The 13973-nt window shown below is 37.4% G+C and overlaps 2 protein-coding genes across 2 annotated transcripts in view; both read left to right on the forward strand.

Moving 5' to 3' along the window:
• The window catches only part of LOC125231676, an 85969-nt gene extending 72189 nt beyond the window's left edge, over positions 1–13780 (forward strand). Inside the window, exon 8 of the transcript XR_007177655.1 lies at positions 13734–13780. The gene's annotated coding sequence lies outside the window, so the exon portion shown is untranslated. The remainder of the gene's footprint in view (positions 1–13733) is intronic.
• LOC125231675 lies at positions 1477–11961 on the forward strand. The gene is made up of 8 exons (XM_048137186.1): positions 1477–2110; positions 3222–3329; positions 3835–3927; positions 4409–4495; positions 7893–8011; positions 8267–8429; positions 10591–10729; positions 11562–11961. The coding sequence occupies exons 1-8, from the start codon at positions 2054–2056 to the stop codon at positions 11840–11842; spliced, it is 1047 nt and encodes a 348-aa protein (XP_047993143.1). The 5' UTR covers positions 1477–2053; the 3' UTR covers positions 11843–11961.
• Positions 13781–13973: the final 193 nt, after the last annotated feature.

Below are 13973 nucleotides of genomic sequence, written 5' to 3' on the forward strand. Positions count from 1 at the left end.
ATTATAAGGAATCATGTGGGATCGAAATGTTACTAAAATTGCAAAAGCTCCAGTTTAAAAAATGCATGCTATACTTAAGTGTATGATGCATGCTATACTTAAGTGTATGCAATGCATGCTATACTTAAGTGTTTTTTACAAATGTAATATTTTAAGTACGGACTGAGTATTGTCATTAATTATTGTGGACCAAAATAGGGTAATTTAATAAAAAAAAGCGGCACCATTACTTGTTATATAATGTATATTTTGTAAGCTTTATAATTATGTTTGGCATATTATATATTTTTGTCGGAAACTATGCACTTTCAAAATAAAATGTAAGCATGTACTGATTTTCTGTATTGTACAATATTTTACGATTTTTCAAATAAATTAAATATTTTACAAAATGATCTTGTCTTTTTTATCATGTCCGATATATACACGATAAAAACATTTTCTATACCTAATGGGGACTTCTGTAATGGCTTTAACATTAGTAAGATAGATTTTCCATTACACAGTAAAAGTTGCTCAGTATGTCCTATTCCTCCCTTAAGAGGGCTTTTGTGTAAAAAACAGTGAAATCGCAACCGAGGACTTGATCATACCGTGTGTGGTATCAAATTAAAGGGCTTGGCGAGTAGTTTACAAAATATATATTACATTCTAGGAGGACTTTTTCTACTCGGTCTAACAAAATATGAGAAAATGTCCAAAAGTAGTAATAATTGTACCGGTGAAGGCTCGTTTTCGTAAAATTGCTAAAAATAAATAATACCAATTTATAATCACTAAGGCATAATAGTAATTTAAGTAAACGTTGCAAAAATAATGAAGTACAAAAATTACTTCGATGTGATGTAGATTTTAAAAGAAATTGTCACTAAATTTTAAATAATATCTGAAAAAAATTGAATCTTAGACTCGTTTACTCTTTTTCAAAACCTTACAATAAAAATGTAGTCTGAGAAGATTGTAGTGCAGGATATACGAATTATAAATTTACCTGTTTTAGTATTCAAAATTTTACAAATAAGATCGACTAATTCAGCTCTTTACGTGAGTTTTTCTAAACGTGCATTGGAGAAAAATTCATAGTTAATTTTGTGAGTTAGTTTTCAAAATTTAAGTCTAGTAGAAATCAAGATAATAAGATGCTCTAACTGAAACTTGAATTAAATAAATCTATTGCATAACGGAAAGTGTAGTATTTCACCGACTAAAACTATCAATTTTACATTCTTTTGAGGTTTTTTTTGAAAGCTCCCTTAATCATTGAATATTATTAATGAATAAAATAAATAAATATTGTAAGACATTCTTACACATATTGAATGAGACCCACGGTAAGCTCAAGAAGGCTTGTGTTGTGGGTACTCGGACAACGATATATTTTAATATACAAATACTTAAAAAAAATTAATCACAGGGACAAATATAATTATGTGCTCATCACGCAAATAAATGCCCTTACCGGGAATCGAACGGCAGGAACGCGGCTTATAAGCAGCATCACTACGCGCTAGGCCAGACCGGACGGATTAAGTCCAAGTAGGTAACCTAAGTTTTTAATTTTATTTGGTTCTAGGCTATATCCTTTTTTATGCCACGAAAGCGGTCACCGCAACCTATGGAGGCATGCAACTCAAGGGGCAACTATGGACGCATGCAACATGCGCGTTGCCGACCCATTAGAAATTTTAAGTACACTCCTTTTTTGAAGAATCCCATACTGTAGTTTCTCTTTTATGTCTAGATTGCCCAATGCCCAGTTTGCCCACGCATGCGTCTTAGCTCGGCGGCGCTGCATTCCCTGCATCAGTGCAGTACTGCCAAGCTACAGAAAGGTTAGGTTCGTCTATGTCTGAAAGGTTGAACTCCCGACACTGAATATTGAAGTTTTAGGTACTGCAAAAATCTGATTGCTATACTGTGTTTGCCTCTTTATCAGTGTAGGTGGATCAAGTGAGAGAGAAGCAATGATATAAACAAAGTGGTTTTGGTTATAGTCACTGTAGTTTTAAAGGCCGGCCGGCGAAGATCGAAAAGTAAACATAGTGTTTTTATTATGGCTGTAGAACTATCTCCGTATAACTCTCATCGCACATCAAAAATTAATATTGCTGTAAGTCACTTTAAAAAACCGGCCAAGAGCGTGTCGGGCCACGCTCAGTGTAGGGTTCCGTAGTTTTCCGTATTTTTCTCAAAAACTACTGAACCTATCAAGTTCAAAACAATTTTCCTAGAAAGTCTTTATAAAGTTCTACTTTCGTGATTTTTCTCATATTTTTTAAACTTATGGTTCAAAAGTTAGAGGGGGGGGGACGCACTTTTTTTTCCTTTAGGAGCGATTATTTCCGAAAATATCAATATTATCAAAAAACGATCTTATTAAACCCTTATTTATTTTTAATTACCTATCCAACAATATATCACACGTTGGGGTTGGAATGAAAAAAAATATCAGCCCCCACTTTACATGTAGGGGGGGTACCCTAATAAAACATTTTTTTCCATTTTTTATTTTTGCACTTTGTTGGCGTGATTGATATACATATTGGTACCAAATTTCAGCTGTCTAGTGCTAACGGTTACTGAGATTATGCGCGGACGGACGGACGGACGGACGGACGGACGGACGGACAGACAGACATGGCGAAACTATAAGGGTTCCTAGTTGACTACGGAACCCTAAAAAGGACGTCTTTAATACATTTTTCACCACACCAACTTTACTGATAAAGGCTTACTTTGCTATTCGAAAACAGACAGCAAATTGCATTTCATCCACAAGAGTGCAAAGTAATTTCATACAAATTTTAACATGATGTCTTTAGCTAGCTGGTAAAATTTACCTACAAATGATGATTTTGAATCATGAATATTGAATAGATTGATGGATTTGATTTAGTTTGATGTTTTATAGTCAGTGTTTTGTTCGTGTTGGTGTGGTGAAAAATTTTGTGTTTCACTCGGTGGCAAAGTTTATTTAACCTTCGTGCCTTAAAACCCTCGCAACGCTCAAGATTCCACTGTTTCAAAATTAGAATCTTTCGCTTGCTCGGGTATTAATATTGGCACGTGCGGTTAAATAACATCTTTGCCCCCTTGTAAAACAAATAACTATTTAATTTAAGTTTGTAAAAGTTGAATGCTGTCCGAGCTCTAAAACTTTACACGAATGTAAGCTTTTACACAATTTTCATTCATTCATATGGGTTTTTCATTTTATACAGGTTACAGAGGAGACAGTCCCAGATAATATAGATGGATCCAAAGTATTTTTCAACAAAACTAACAATACCATTGATGGCAAAATTACTTATATGGATTTCATACAAAAGGTAAGTTATTAAATTAATGTTGCTGTATGTATTTCTTTGTACATTTAATTTTGCATTCTGTTACTTTTAGTTGTCAAATTTCCATCTAGATGTCGCTGTACTGAGTGTTAAAAAAGCTAGATCGCGGTGTTAAGATTTTTCCGAGAAACATGACGTCTAGAAGGAAACAAACCATAATCAAGCTTTTCTACCAGAGAATATAGAGGTATAATATTGATTTAATACATTATTATTTAGTCAAGTACGAGTCTTTTTGGGCCTATTTACAGTTGCTATCCAAATATGTATTGTCTAAGTAACACAAGTACTTTTTTAGTTCCTCCCGGATTTTCTTTAAAAAGGTTTTTTTTTTTAAATACGTACAAGGAAAATTTTATCAAAATGTAAATTATCACACTAAACTTATCATCATGCATTTACTGCAAATTTACTGTAAAATGTTATAATCTTAATTTCTATGAATATTTTTAAGGTTTGCTAGAGTATTGATAATTATTTTTTACAGATAACCAAAGGATTAGTTGACTGTGACAATGGACCCGAAATCGTAGGAGAATCTGTTGACGACCAAACTATTAATATCGTGTTCGTACATAAGGTTTGTACATAATTTATGCTCATAGGTAATACCAAAGACATATGTAACTCCGTATAGACGGATAAAGTCTAAGAAAAAAACGTACCTCAAAGCCATAGAGAAAAAGGTACGGTGGTCTGGATGGCGTTACACCTTTGGGGAACGCTCGGCTAGATGGCGCTAATATTAATATTTGACATTTTAACTGAGGTTCAAAAGTTTTAAGCTTTTGTCGAGAGATGGCAGTCTATGCACTGTGATTATACATTTTACTTTGACAGTAACTCTCTATAATGCTCGATCCTCTTTGGTAATATACACATTCACATAGTCACGCCACGCCTGTTTCTCGGAGGACAATTCAGATCCTGACATGCCTCTGTCTTTTTCTTTCATTTCATTCTTCATGCACGTTCGTACATTTGAATTCACATCCAACCAGTTTTGGATTTCCTGAAAATTTTAAAGTAGGTTTTTCAAAGTTTGACCTGAATTGTTACAGGTTGCAAAAAGGAGTGTTCCAAATGACGACGATGGAGTCAACTACTACTTTAAAGATAAAACTACTCGTATCGGATTCATACAAAAGGTTTGTAACTACACCGTGTTTTTTTGTTTTTCGTTAAATTCGACATGTCGTTAGGTTCGTTATCAGGAACCACCCTCCAATTCGCAAAAAAAAAATTTCATCGTTTTTATACATAATAAATGAATTAATTAGTGTGAGAGACCCTTAAGAATAATATTCAAGTTAGTGTCAAGTGATTAACGGCACATGTCAAAACAAATAACACTGGGAAGTGGTAAAGGCTGACACAAACGTGTTTAGTAATTATTTTTATTTTTTAATAACTAACCGTAAGAGTTAAGACGCTAGTTTCTTAGAGAAATTAATTGTATATTTAAAAATATTTTAAGCGGGTTACTCACGTATTAAGTCGATATAGCGTTCGACATGTTTCGGTTCAATTTCGAGAACCTTTCTCAAGAGTAGCGACCCCGCCTTTACATGTCGAGAGCGCGACGCATACTGCGGGCGCTTGCTCGGTGCGCGCGGCTGCTGAGGACGGGCGCAGGGGGGATCGGCGGCGCGGGCGACGTCACCGTGGCGAGATCGGAGCTACCCACTATGTTACTTTTGTCAAAAGCAGGATTGCACACAACACTTATTACGTCACTTGTTAAGGGTGCGTTTACACTGGGGACCGACGTAGTGCCTAGAACTGTTTTCCAACTAGGTGGCACCGACCAACCACTGTCACGATTGAAATTGGGATGACGACTAATTTCTATAGCTTCCCGTATTTTCCGCTGAACGAAGAACTTTTCTCGCGCCAGTACGGTTACCCTATCAAATCTTACATAGTGCGTCGTGTCCGAATCCAATACGTGTTCTGTCACCGCAGAGCTGTGGCTGTCCCGGCCCTTCATACTACGTATGTGTTCAGAAAGCCTTGTCGAGATGTTCCGGCCGGTCTCTCCAATGTTCTCATAGTGGGTAGGTCCGATCTCGCCACGGTGACGTCGCCCGCGCCGCCGACCCCCCCTGCGCCCGTCATCAGCAGCCGCGCGCACCGAGCAAGCGCCCGCCACAGAATTATAATTAAACCAGAATGAGTAATTAGGCCAAAAAGTGTATCCACATGAGAGGTTAAAGTTGGGGCTGGTGTCCCTCTCGCACTTATTACCAATTTACCACTATCAAAATCATTTGAATGACGTCATCACTGTCATCATTTGGGGATACCAGTCAATATTCAAAGTTACTACCAAATCTACTAATACCCAATTAAAGGTTTTTAATAATTGCGCAATTTTTTGGTTTTATGGCTTCATAATAATGACTTACCAATTCGTTACAAGGTATTAATACCCTTGCCTCGATATAATACGAAAATAATTTAAGAAGTTTATAAACTTAGTTATCATACAGGTAAAAATACTACTACTATAGTAATTTTTTAACACTGGTCACACGTGCGAGAGGGACACCAGCCCCAACTTTGACCCTCTCATGTGGACACACTTTTGCTAGTCTGTCAAGAACGCCTTTATGCGCCGGTGATAAGGTTCAATTTAGTATGGCAAAAAAAGTGTGAGCTGAGTCCCTATTGTAGGTCGATGGCGCCCGCAGTATGCGTCGCGCTCTCGACATGTAAAGGCGGGGTCGCTACTCTTGAGAAAGGTTCTCGAAATTGAACCGAAACATGTCGAACGCTATATCGACTTAATACCTGAGTAACCCGCTTAAAATATTTTTAAATATGTATGAGTCTCACGGGAGTTTTATAGTTAAAATTAATTGTATTTGATCTAAAGAACCATCCCTTAAAGTTAAAGGGATGGTTCTTTAGATTCAATAAAAACAGGTTGTATAATTCATATCATTATGCAACATCAGTTTAATACAGTCAAGGGCTCATTTTAATCTTCATGTACTCATTGGCTAATAAAATTAGCAAAAATTTAAAGTGAAGCTTGAATCTTCAAGGATTTCCACTGTAGAACGTAAACTGCTACATGATGATCTATAGTACACTGACGCCACCGACTCCCAGAATTCAGTCAAGTTTAACTTACGTTACACAGCCCAATTTGTGTCCAATAGGCGAGACGACTAAAAAAAAAACTAATTAGTCCGTCAGTTAGATTATCAAAGAATTTTAGACACGTATTTTTTATTTTTTCTCGTAAACGAAAAATGACGACGGTACGTTGAAGTTTCGCGTGACGTCACGCCTAGGTACAAGTTTTACTTAGAAGTGACGTCACAAGCCCCCATTCCGGAACCTTGATGCTCTATTTATGGTTGTATTTTTTCATTAATTCAAATAAAAAAAGAGTATGTCGGATGTGCACATACGGCATTATTTTACCAAAGGTCAAGTGACGCGTATGATGTCCGATGATCCGTCGTTATTAGTAAATATTTTTAAAAACGTCAGAATTACGGTAAATGCATAGCATAGTATCAGCAAAATAACTTAACATATTTTAAAATATTTTTTATGAATATACCAAAAATCAATAAATAATATCGTATGTGATAATCCGACTGCCTAATTTACTAAAAAAAAAAAACAGAAATTCAACAGCCGTATGTGCAGATGAGATAGTTTTACGCAAGACTCTCTTAATAACATTTAAAACTATTCTCCATTCGGGATATTATTTTTGCACCCTTTTCATGCCAATTTTATCTATCGCACTGCGCTTTCGGAAACTCATTTGTTGCATTATTTTACGTCCATTGCCTTTACTTACGTCGTTGCTCAGAAAAATATCTCAGAAATTAAAAGAGATAAACACAATAAAAAGAATATCGACGAAAGTCACATGTTGCATTATTTTACCAAGGGTACGAATTATTATCCCGTCCAATTCCACTTGAAATGAAATGAAATGAAATGAAATATTTATTTTCCAAGTAGGCATATTACAATGCGCTTATGAACGTCAAATAAAACTACGCCGGCTCTAACCCTACGCCTCAGCCTCGAGAAGATTTCAGTCCCCCCTCAGTTGGAGGAGGGTATCCACTATGGGACCGGCAAGAAACTCGGCGGGCCACTTCTTTTCAAAACATTACATCTTATAATTAACATGCATTAAAAAAAAACAAGATACAATTTAATAAGCAAAAGTATTCATAAAAAAAATATTAACACAAGAAATTATACAAAGTACAAAGCTATTATGATTATTAATAAGAGATGTTAGAGATGTATAGAGTCTCTAAGTGTCAAAGTACATCTAAAAAAAATTATACATGAAGAAAAAAAAACGAATAACTAAAATAACTTTAGAGTTGTAAAAGACTCTTGTTGTCTTAAGCAAAGGAAAAAAATAATATATATATATATATATATATATATATATACTTAATCTACTTTTTTCCTTGGAGATGTATAATATGGTCTCCAAGAGTCAGAAAGAAATTTTTTGAGATTTTTTATCTCCATTTAAATGAATATTTACCGTTCCAGGTGCTGAGTATAAAATTGCTGCAAATGCTCTTAGTGACTCTAGTTCTGGGCATCTTTGTAGCAGCCGAAGAGAGGATCTATTGGGCAATAACATATAATCACACTCAAGTACATAACATGTAAGTAAACTTATTTTAAGCAAATTATTACGCGTTTACTGCGTCGGTTGGAAACAAGGATACGGGCCGTGTGATTAGGTATCTGTTTCTTCTGGACGCCTGCAAATCTAGAGGTGACGTTGCAATTGCCAACTTAAACACTGCGCACCCTCGTTGCGTTCTGGCAACCTTACTCGCCAGCAGAAATCTTTGAGTCAAGTGTTATTTGGCTGAGGCTTTTTGCAAGATTTTTTAAAGTGTCATATTTCTTTACAGTATACTATCCACGCTACTATTCATCGCTACAACTACGCTCCTGATATATTGTAATAAGACCAGGCATGAAAACCCATACCGATATCTGTTCCTAACAATACATCCGTTAAGTTTCGCATTTTTCGTCAGTTTCCCGACTATTTACTTGAAGTTTTTGTGTCCGGTAAGTATTTTAATCACTATAATGTATTAAGTATGTCTCATTATGACCATTGTATAAAATCTAAAATAGCGTTATCGAGATCTTAGGCCTTACCAGAAATGTATGACTAAATACGCGCCATGTTGAACTATTACAACTATTTTCTGAACTGTCACCACATACATCAGAATAACTGCGTATTCACATTATCCGATCAGATATCGGATGTCGGAAGGATTTCAAAGGCAAAAAAAATGCAGGCGGCTTGAATTTATGGGATATCGGTCCTACATAAGATCGGATCGGATAATGTGAAAACGCACTAACAGCGCCCTCGATCTTGACAATAGTCATCTATTTCAGATTGGGCTTTATATCTTTGCCATGTTCTGAACTATTAGATTTAATATTTATCGAGTCCTGTAGGGCCCATTTGAGTTTGGAACGATGACGTTTGGTCTTTGGTTATCATTCGCGCTTTTGGTTTCACCTGACCATACGAAACATCGCACAAACTAGAGTCAAAGAAATATTTAGTGTTACCTGGCCCCGTAGCCGAATGGCATTTCTCCGACGCCAAACGAAAGCGATACGCCGCTGGCTCTGTCGCGCCGTCGCGCCAATACGCAAGCGCGATAGAGATAGATATCTACTAGCGCTTCGTTTCGTGAGCGTTTCGTGAGCGATTGTGCCATTCGGCTAGCCACCCAGGCGTTAACTAGGCTTTGTTCGGGCATCTTCGGGAGCCGTCGCCGGCGCAACGCATGGTGCGGGGCGCGGTGAAGTGGGGGCGGTACGACAATTCGCTCAGCAATCTTGCGACTAGAGATGTGCCAAACCGAAAATGTCGCAAACCGGGCTGAACGGTTTGATTTTCTACGTAAACCGGTTTCAACCCGGTTTGACCAAACCGAGTTGCTACGACGGTCCTTAGCGTATTAATGTAGCGGTTAGGTTTGGCCCGTGTGAAGCGATTCGTCAAAATTAAACACGAATCAAGTCGGTCGGGTTGAGTCGAGTCGAGTTATGCCCGAAACATATTATATAACGTGACGCGTGATAGGTATAGAGACTCACCACGATAAGTTTGCAACGATTTTCACAGCCTCGCTAGTGCACATGTTATTTTAAACGTCAAACTTTGATGAAATTATGACGTTTACTTAACCCTTGCAGAGGCGGGGCTATTAAAATCTATGCAGACTTATCGTGGGACGATTCTATCGACTTAAAAACGTCACAATTAAAATTGTGTTTGAACAAGCTAAACTAAAACTAAATTTAATGCATGTAAATATACTTCATTTAATTTCATCAAAATATTCGTAATGAAGACAGAATGCACAGAATATCGGCAAGGGCGACAACGGCAGAATAGCGGGAGCATTTAATTACAGTTGTAAACTGTTATATTTGCCCATTTATTATTAGGAAAAAGAGCACCATCTGTTATATTGATTTCAAACCAAAGCTCGCACGGCCGGGCGGACCGCGAGCGTGTTTCAGATTCTGGCCGTGGCGCCACTTCCACGTGAAAGTACCTACAGCTATCCTGCTTGCACTCGCCGGCTTGCAGTTCCGATGCCGATATTGCCCGTTTCGTTATCAACATTTTCGAGTCAAGTGGGAGTGGGACCGATCGGTACGTTCGTTCGGCTGCGTTCCGTCTGCTCGTTGGAACGGGTTTGGTGAACTGTCAAACCGAGTCGGGCCGAGTTGAGCCTAACTCGGTTTGAACCGGGTTGGCAAACCGGGTTGACACATCTCTACTTGCGACGGACGGTCGCGCCCGTCCGCTTAAATTCAGTGATATTTTAACAACTACATATGTATCACACCTAAATCATTATACGTGCATGTACGAGTGTCATTTAACTCACCTCATCCACGACCCCAAGATATTCTGTCCACCCCTACATGCGTGAACAATTAGACATATTTTATTGTTAAGTACTTAGGCAAACTTTTGAATGGGCTTCAGAATATTGTTGTAGAAATTTAGTGAATCGTCCCACTTTGTCGATTACCAGAAGAACGATAATATTTTTATCTTTTTACGAGTAGGTAATCAAAACGTCCTTGGCACGCGATGAAATGAGACGTTTTGCTGGCAAATAATGATTGTATTGTCAAGTATATCTACGTTTTAATTAACTAAGTACCTATGTTTATTGTTTCACAGTTTGCAGTAGCTTGGGCAACCTACATCGCGGCACTGTTTTCAGTGCTGTTCTATAGCGTCTTCGCATTGCAAACAGATTTGGAGTTTGCTGCCAGACACAGTACTGCACTTTCTGCTATCACGCAGATAATTGTTTACGGTTTGTGTTTTACCACATTCGGGTCAAAAAGATTTAGTAAAAACGTCACTTCTGTGCAGATGTTTGCTATAACGCCACCCTAAGGCGGTTGAGAATTGAGGGAAGGGATGGATAAATTCGCACACATCCAGCAGGCCTCCGTGGCGCAGTTGGTAAGCGCGATGGCCCCGGCAAGGCCAAAGGTCGCAGGTTCGAGTCCTGCCGGAGGTGTGAATTTTTCCATTTTTCCTTTAATTTAAAAATATGCAATTACCCATACATTAAAATCTGTTTGACCCATTCATTTAAAGTCTGCCCCCCCGTAGCCGAATGTGATTTCTTCGACGCGAAACGAAAACTATCTGATTTAGAATCGGGCCGTAGGTATATTCAGTTTTTATATTAAAGGAAAAAATGGAAAAATTTACGCTTCCGGCGGGACTTGAACCCGCACCATTTTTGCAATCCGTGCAATGCTCTTACCAATTGAGCTACGGAAGCCACGCCGGACTTCGCAAATCTTTCCATGCCTATCCTTTTGTACACACGTCTTGGGGTGACGTCTAGCGCCATCTACCGACAGACTATTACATCTTGTAACGGCACTGGAGTCTCAAGTTATATTGCTCAATAATAATAGTTAATTGTAGCTCAATTGGTAAGAGCATTGCACGGATTGCAAAAATGGTGCGGGTTCAAGTCCCGCCGGAAGCGTAAATTTTTCCATTTTTTCCTTTAATATAAAAATGTTTAGAATCGTTAGCAGACGTTTCTGCTTAATAAAAATTTATATTCAGTTTTTTTTAATTTTTAGTCTCAGACTAGAACCTAATATTTATCCTTTCTTTTTCAGCTATCACCGTCCCTTTCATCCACGTGGACGGATTCGGCGCTCTATATGTCGCTCTCTTTCTCTCCCTTGACTACATTTACATCTTTTTCGACTTGGAGATCATGACTACTAAGAAGTACTGGAATGACGTCACACCTTCTGATTTTATTGATGCAGCTATATATCTGCATTTAGATTATTATTATATATTTAAGAATGTCATTGTACCTAGTTTTAAAAAAAGTACAGAAGCCCCAGAAGTAGAATCAAAGTGTACAGATTTTGAAGACGCTTTGAACTGAAGGTTAGATAAAAAAAAATGTTTAAAAATTCTCAAAGTAAGCTAAGCTATAACCTACCTACATATCAAGAAGAATAAAATTCCTAAAGGGAATTTTAGAATAATTCGCAAAATAAGAATTTTTTATCTGAAATGCCAACAAAAAAAAAATCTTATGTACCTATTGGCTTCGTGCGGAGTGCATGGAGGGGGTAAGCAAAGCAATCGCAGTGCTTGCGGTGGTCAAAATCGACACTGATTGTGGTTGTCATCTATCAAAACTCATAAAATATAATACAATGTGTAATGTTTGATATGGGGCATCAATGTTGTTTCGTTGTTAATTGTAAAAATAATGGCATAAATAGTCGTTGCACGTTCTATGCGTTTCTTAGAGCACACTGGAAATTGGATCAAAGAACTAAATGGATAGCTACGGTGAAAAGAAAACGTAAGTGACATGTCAAAACAAAACATTATAATTATTTATAATAAATTATATTTAAGCTTTGTTTAAGTACCTAATATTGTTCAATACGCTGTTAGTATTTTTCCTACCGTAAAATATTATGCTTAAAGATTCAGGCCTAGTCTGGGAATAGGCCCGTGTCGGATATTTCTGCGGCCGCGGACATGACTAGGTACTTACGTTTAGATTTGTTTTATATGGCATTAACGGGACGGAGGTTTAGCGAATACCATATCACTAGCTCGAAGAACTTGTACCATTACTCCTATGTTCTTGAAGATTCCTTATATGCCCTACCAGCACCAATTTATTGACTCTTTCTGTAGTCTGGGGTTGGAAGTTTATACCGTGAGTAATGGCTTTGGAAACAGATTTTTGGTATTATATTCATGTCTTTATAATCTATCTACCTAAATTACACTTGAAATAGTAGCTCTTGTTATTCGATGTATTTAAAATTAACGAAAAATCGTTAAAATATAATATTTGTTTACATGTTATTTTTTGACATTTTCCACTTCAACTTCACGTGGTAGTGGGCGTAATTGTCGTGCACGTAGCCAATAGATCCTACCTTTTTGGGATATGTAATATGTTATGTATATCATTTTGTATTAAAATGTTTTTGTATGATGTTATTGCATTTTTTTACTCGACATTTAGTGCTACTTACAAGGTATTTTATTAATCTCCGCTACCTAGGTTGTCTGGAAGAGATCGCTTTTTAGCGATAATACCGCCTCTTGTTTTACCTCTTCTGAGTTGCTGTTTATTCTTGCTATGTTGTTTCCTATATTGAGGTGAAGAGTATTTTGTAATGTATTTTATTGTCTTGGTTGCTCAGTTGGCAGAGCGCTGGAATATCGAATTGGCCGTGAGTTCAAGCCTCACTCAAGGCAGACATTTTTCAACTTTAAATTTATTCTACGCCTAGTGGCCTATTGTCCCGGATCTGGAAGTTCACATTTTTGACACATTTGTTTTGAAGTATGTCGCGATGTGGCTAAGACGTATCGTTTGCCAAATCTAACGATTAATTTCGAATTGGTTGAATCGATTAGGCCCTATGTACAAGGAGGCGCTTAAACAAATATACGATTTCTATCAACTTACTGAAATGTCATTTCAATCGAAATGACAGACTGCCACAGCACTAGTTTAAAAATAAAAATGAATGATAAATGACATGATAAGTAAATCCTGCGTGATAAATTAATATCGTAAAATACTCACTAACGAAGATCCGCAAAAATGTAACATGTGCTTGATTATGTTTAAAGTAAGCGAAACATTGTTTTTAAGTACTTGATTTTTTTTAAATATTATTACAGGATTTTATTTAAAAGTTCATTAGGTTGTGCGAGTTTGCGTATTGTGGACGCTGTCATGTGTCAAAAAGAGGTTTTTAGAAATCTGAGACAATAGTGACGTTTCTGCTAATCAGGGTGGCTAGCCGAATGGCACAATCGCTCACGAAACGCTCACGAAACGAAGCGCTAGTAGATATCTATCTCTATCGCGCTTGCGTATTGGCGCGACAGAGCCAGCGGCGTATCGCTTTCGTTTGGCGTCGGAGAAATGCCATTCGGCTACGGGGCCAGAAAGTTAAAATGTAACCTCTCCAATTCAGGTCCAAACACTGCAAACCTTCACGAGCATCTAGTAGTAGTGTAATAGAATGTTT

The sequence above is a fragment of the Leguminivora glycinivorella genome, chromosome 12 (assembly GCF_023078275.1).
Source record: "Leguminivora glycinivorella isolate SPB_JAAS2020 chromosome 12, LegGlyc_1.1, whole genome shotgun sequence".
Classification (NCBI taxonomy): Eukaryota; Metazoa; Arthropoda; class Insecta; order Lepidoptera; family Tortricidae; genus Leguminivora; species Leguminivora glycinivorella.

Bases quoted from the DNA above. Each gene is read 5' to 3' on its own strand.
- LOC125231675 (XM_048137186.1), top strand. From the start codon at position 2,054: ATGGCTGTAGAACTATCTCCGTATAACTCTCATCGCACATCAAAAATT. The intron at 8,012-8,266 runs GTAAGTAAACTT...ATTTCTTTACAG, and splicing joins CACACTCAAGTACATAACAT to TATACTATCCACGCTACTAT. The intron at 8,430-10,590 runs GTAAGTATTTTA...ATTGTTTCACAG, and splicing joins ACTTGAAGTTTTTGTGTCCG to TTTGCAGTAGCTTGGGCAAC.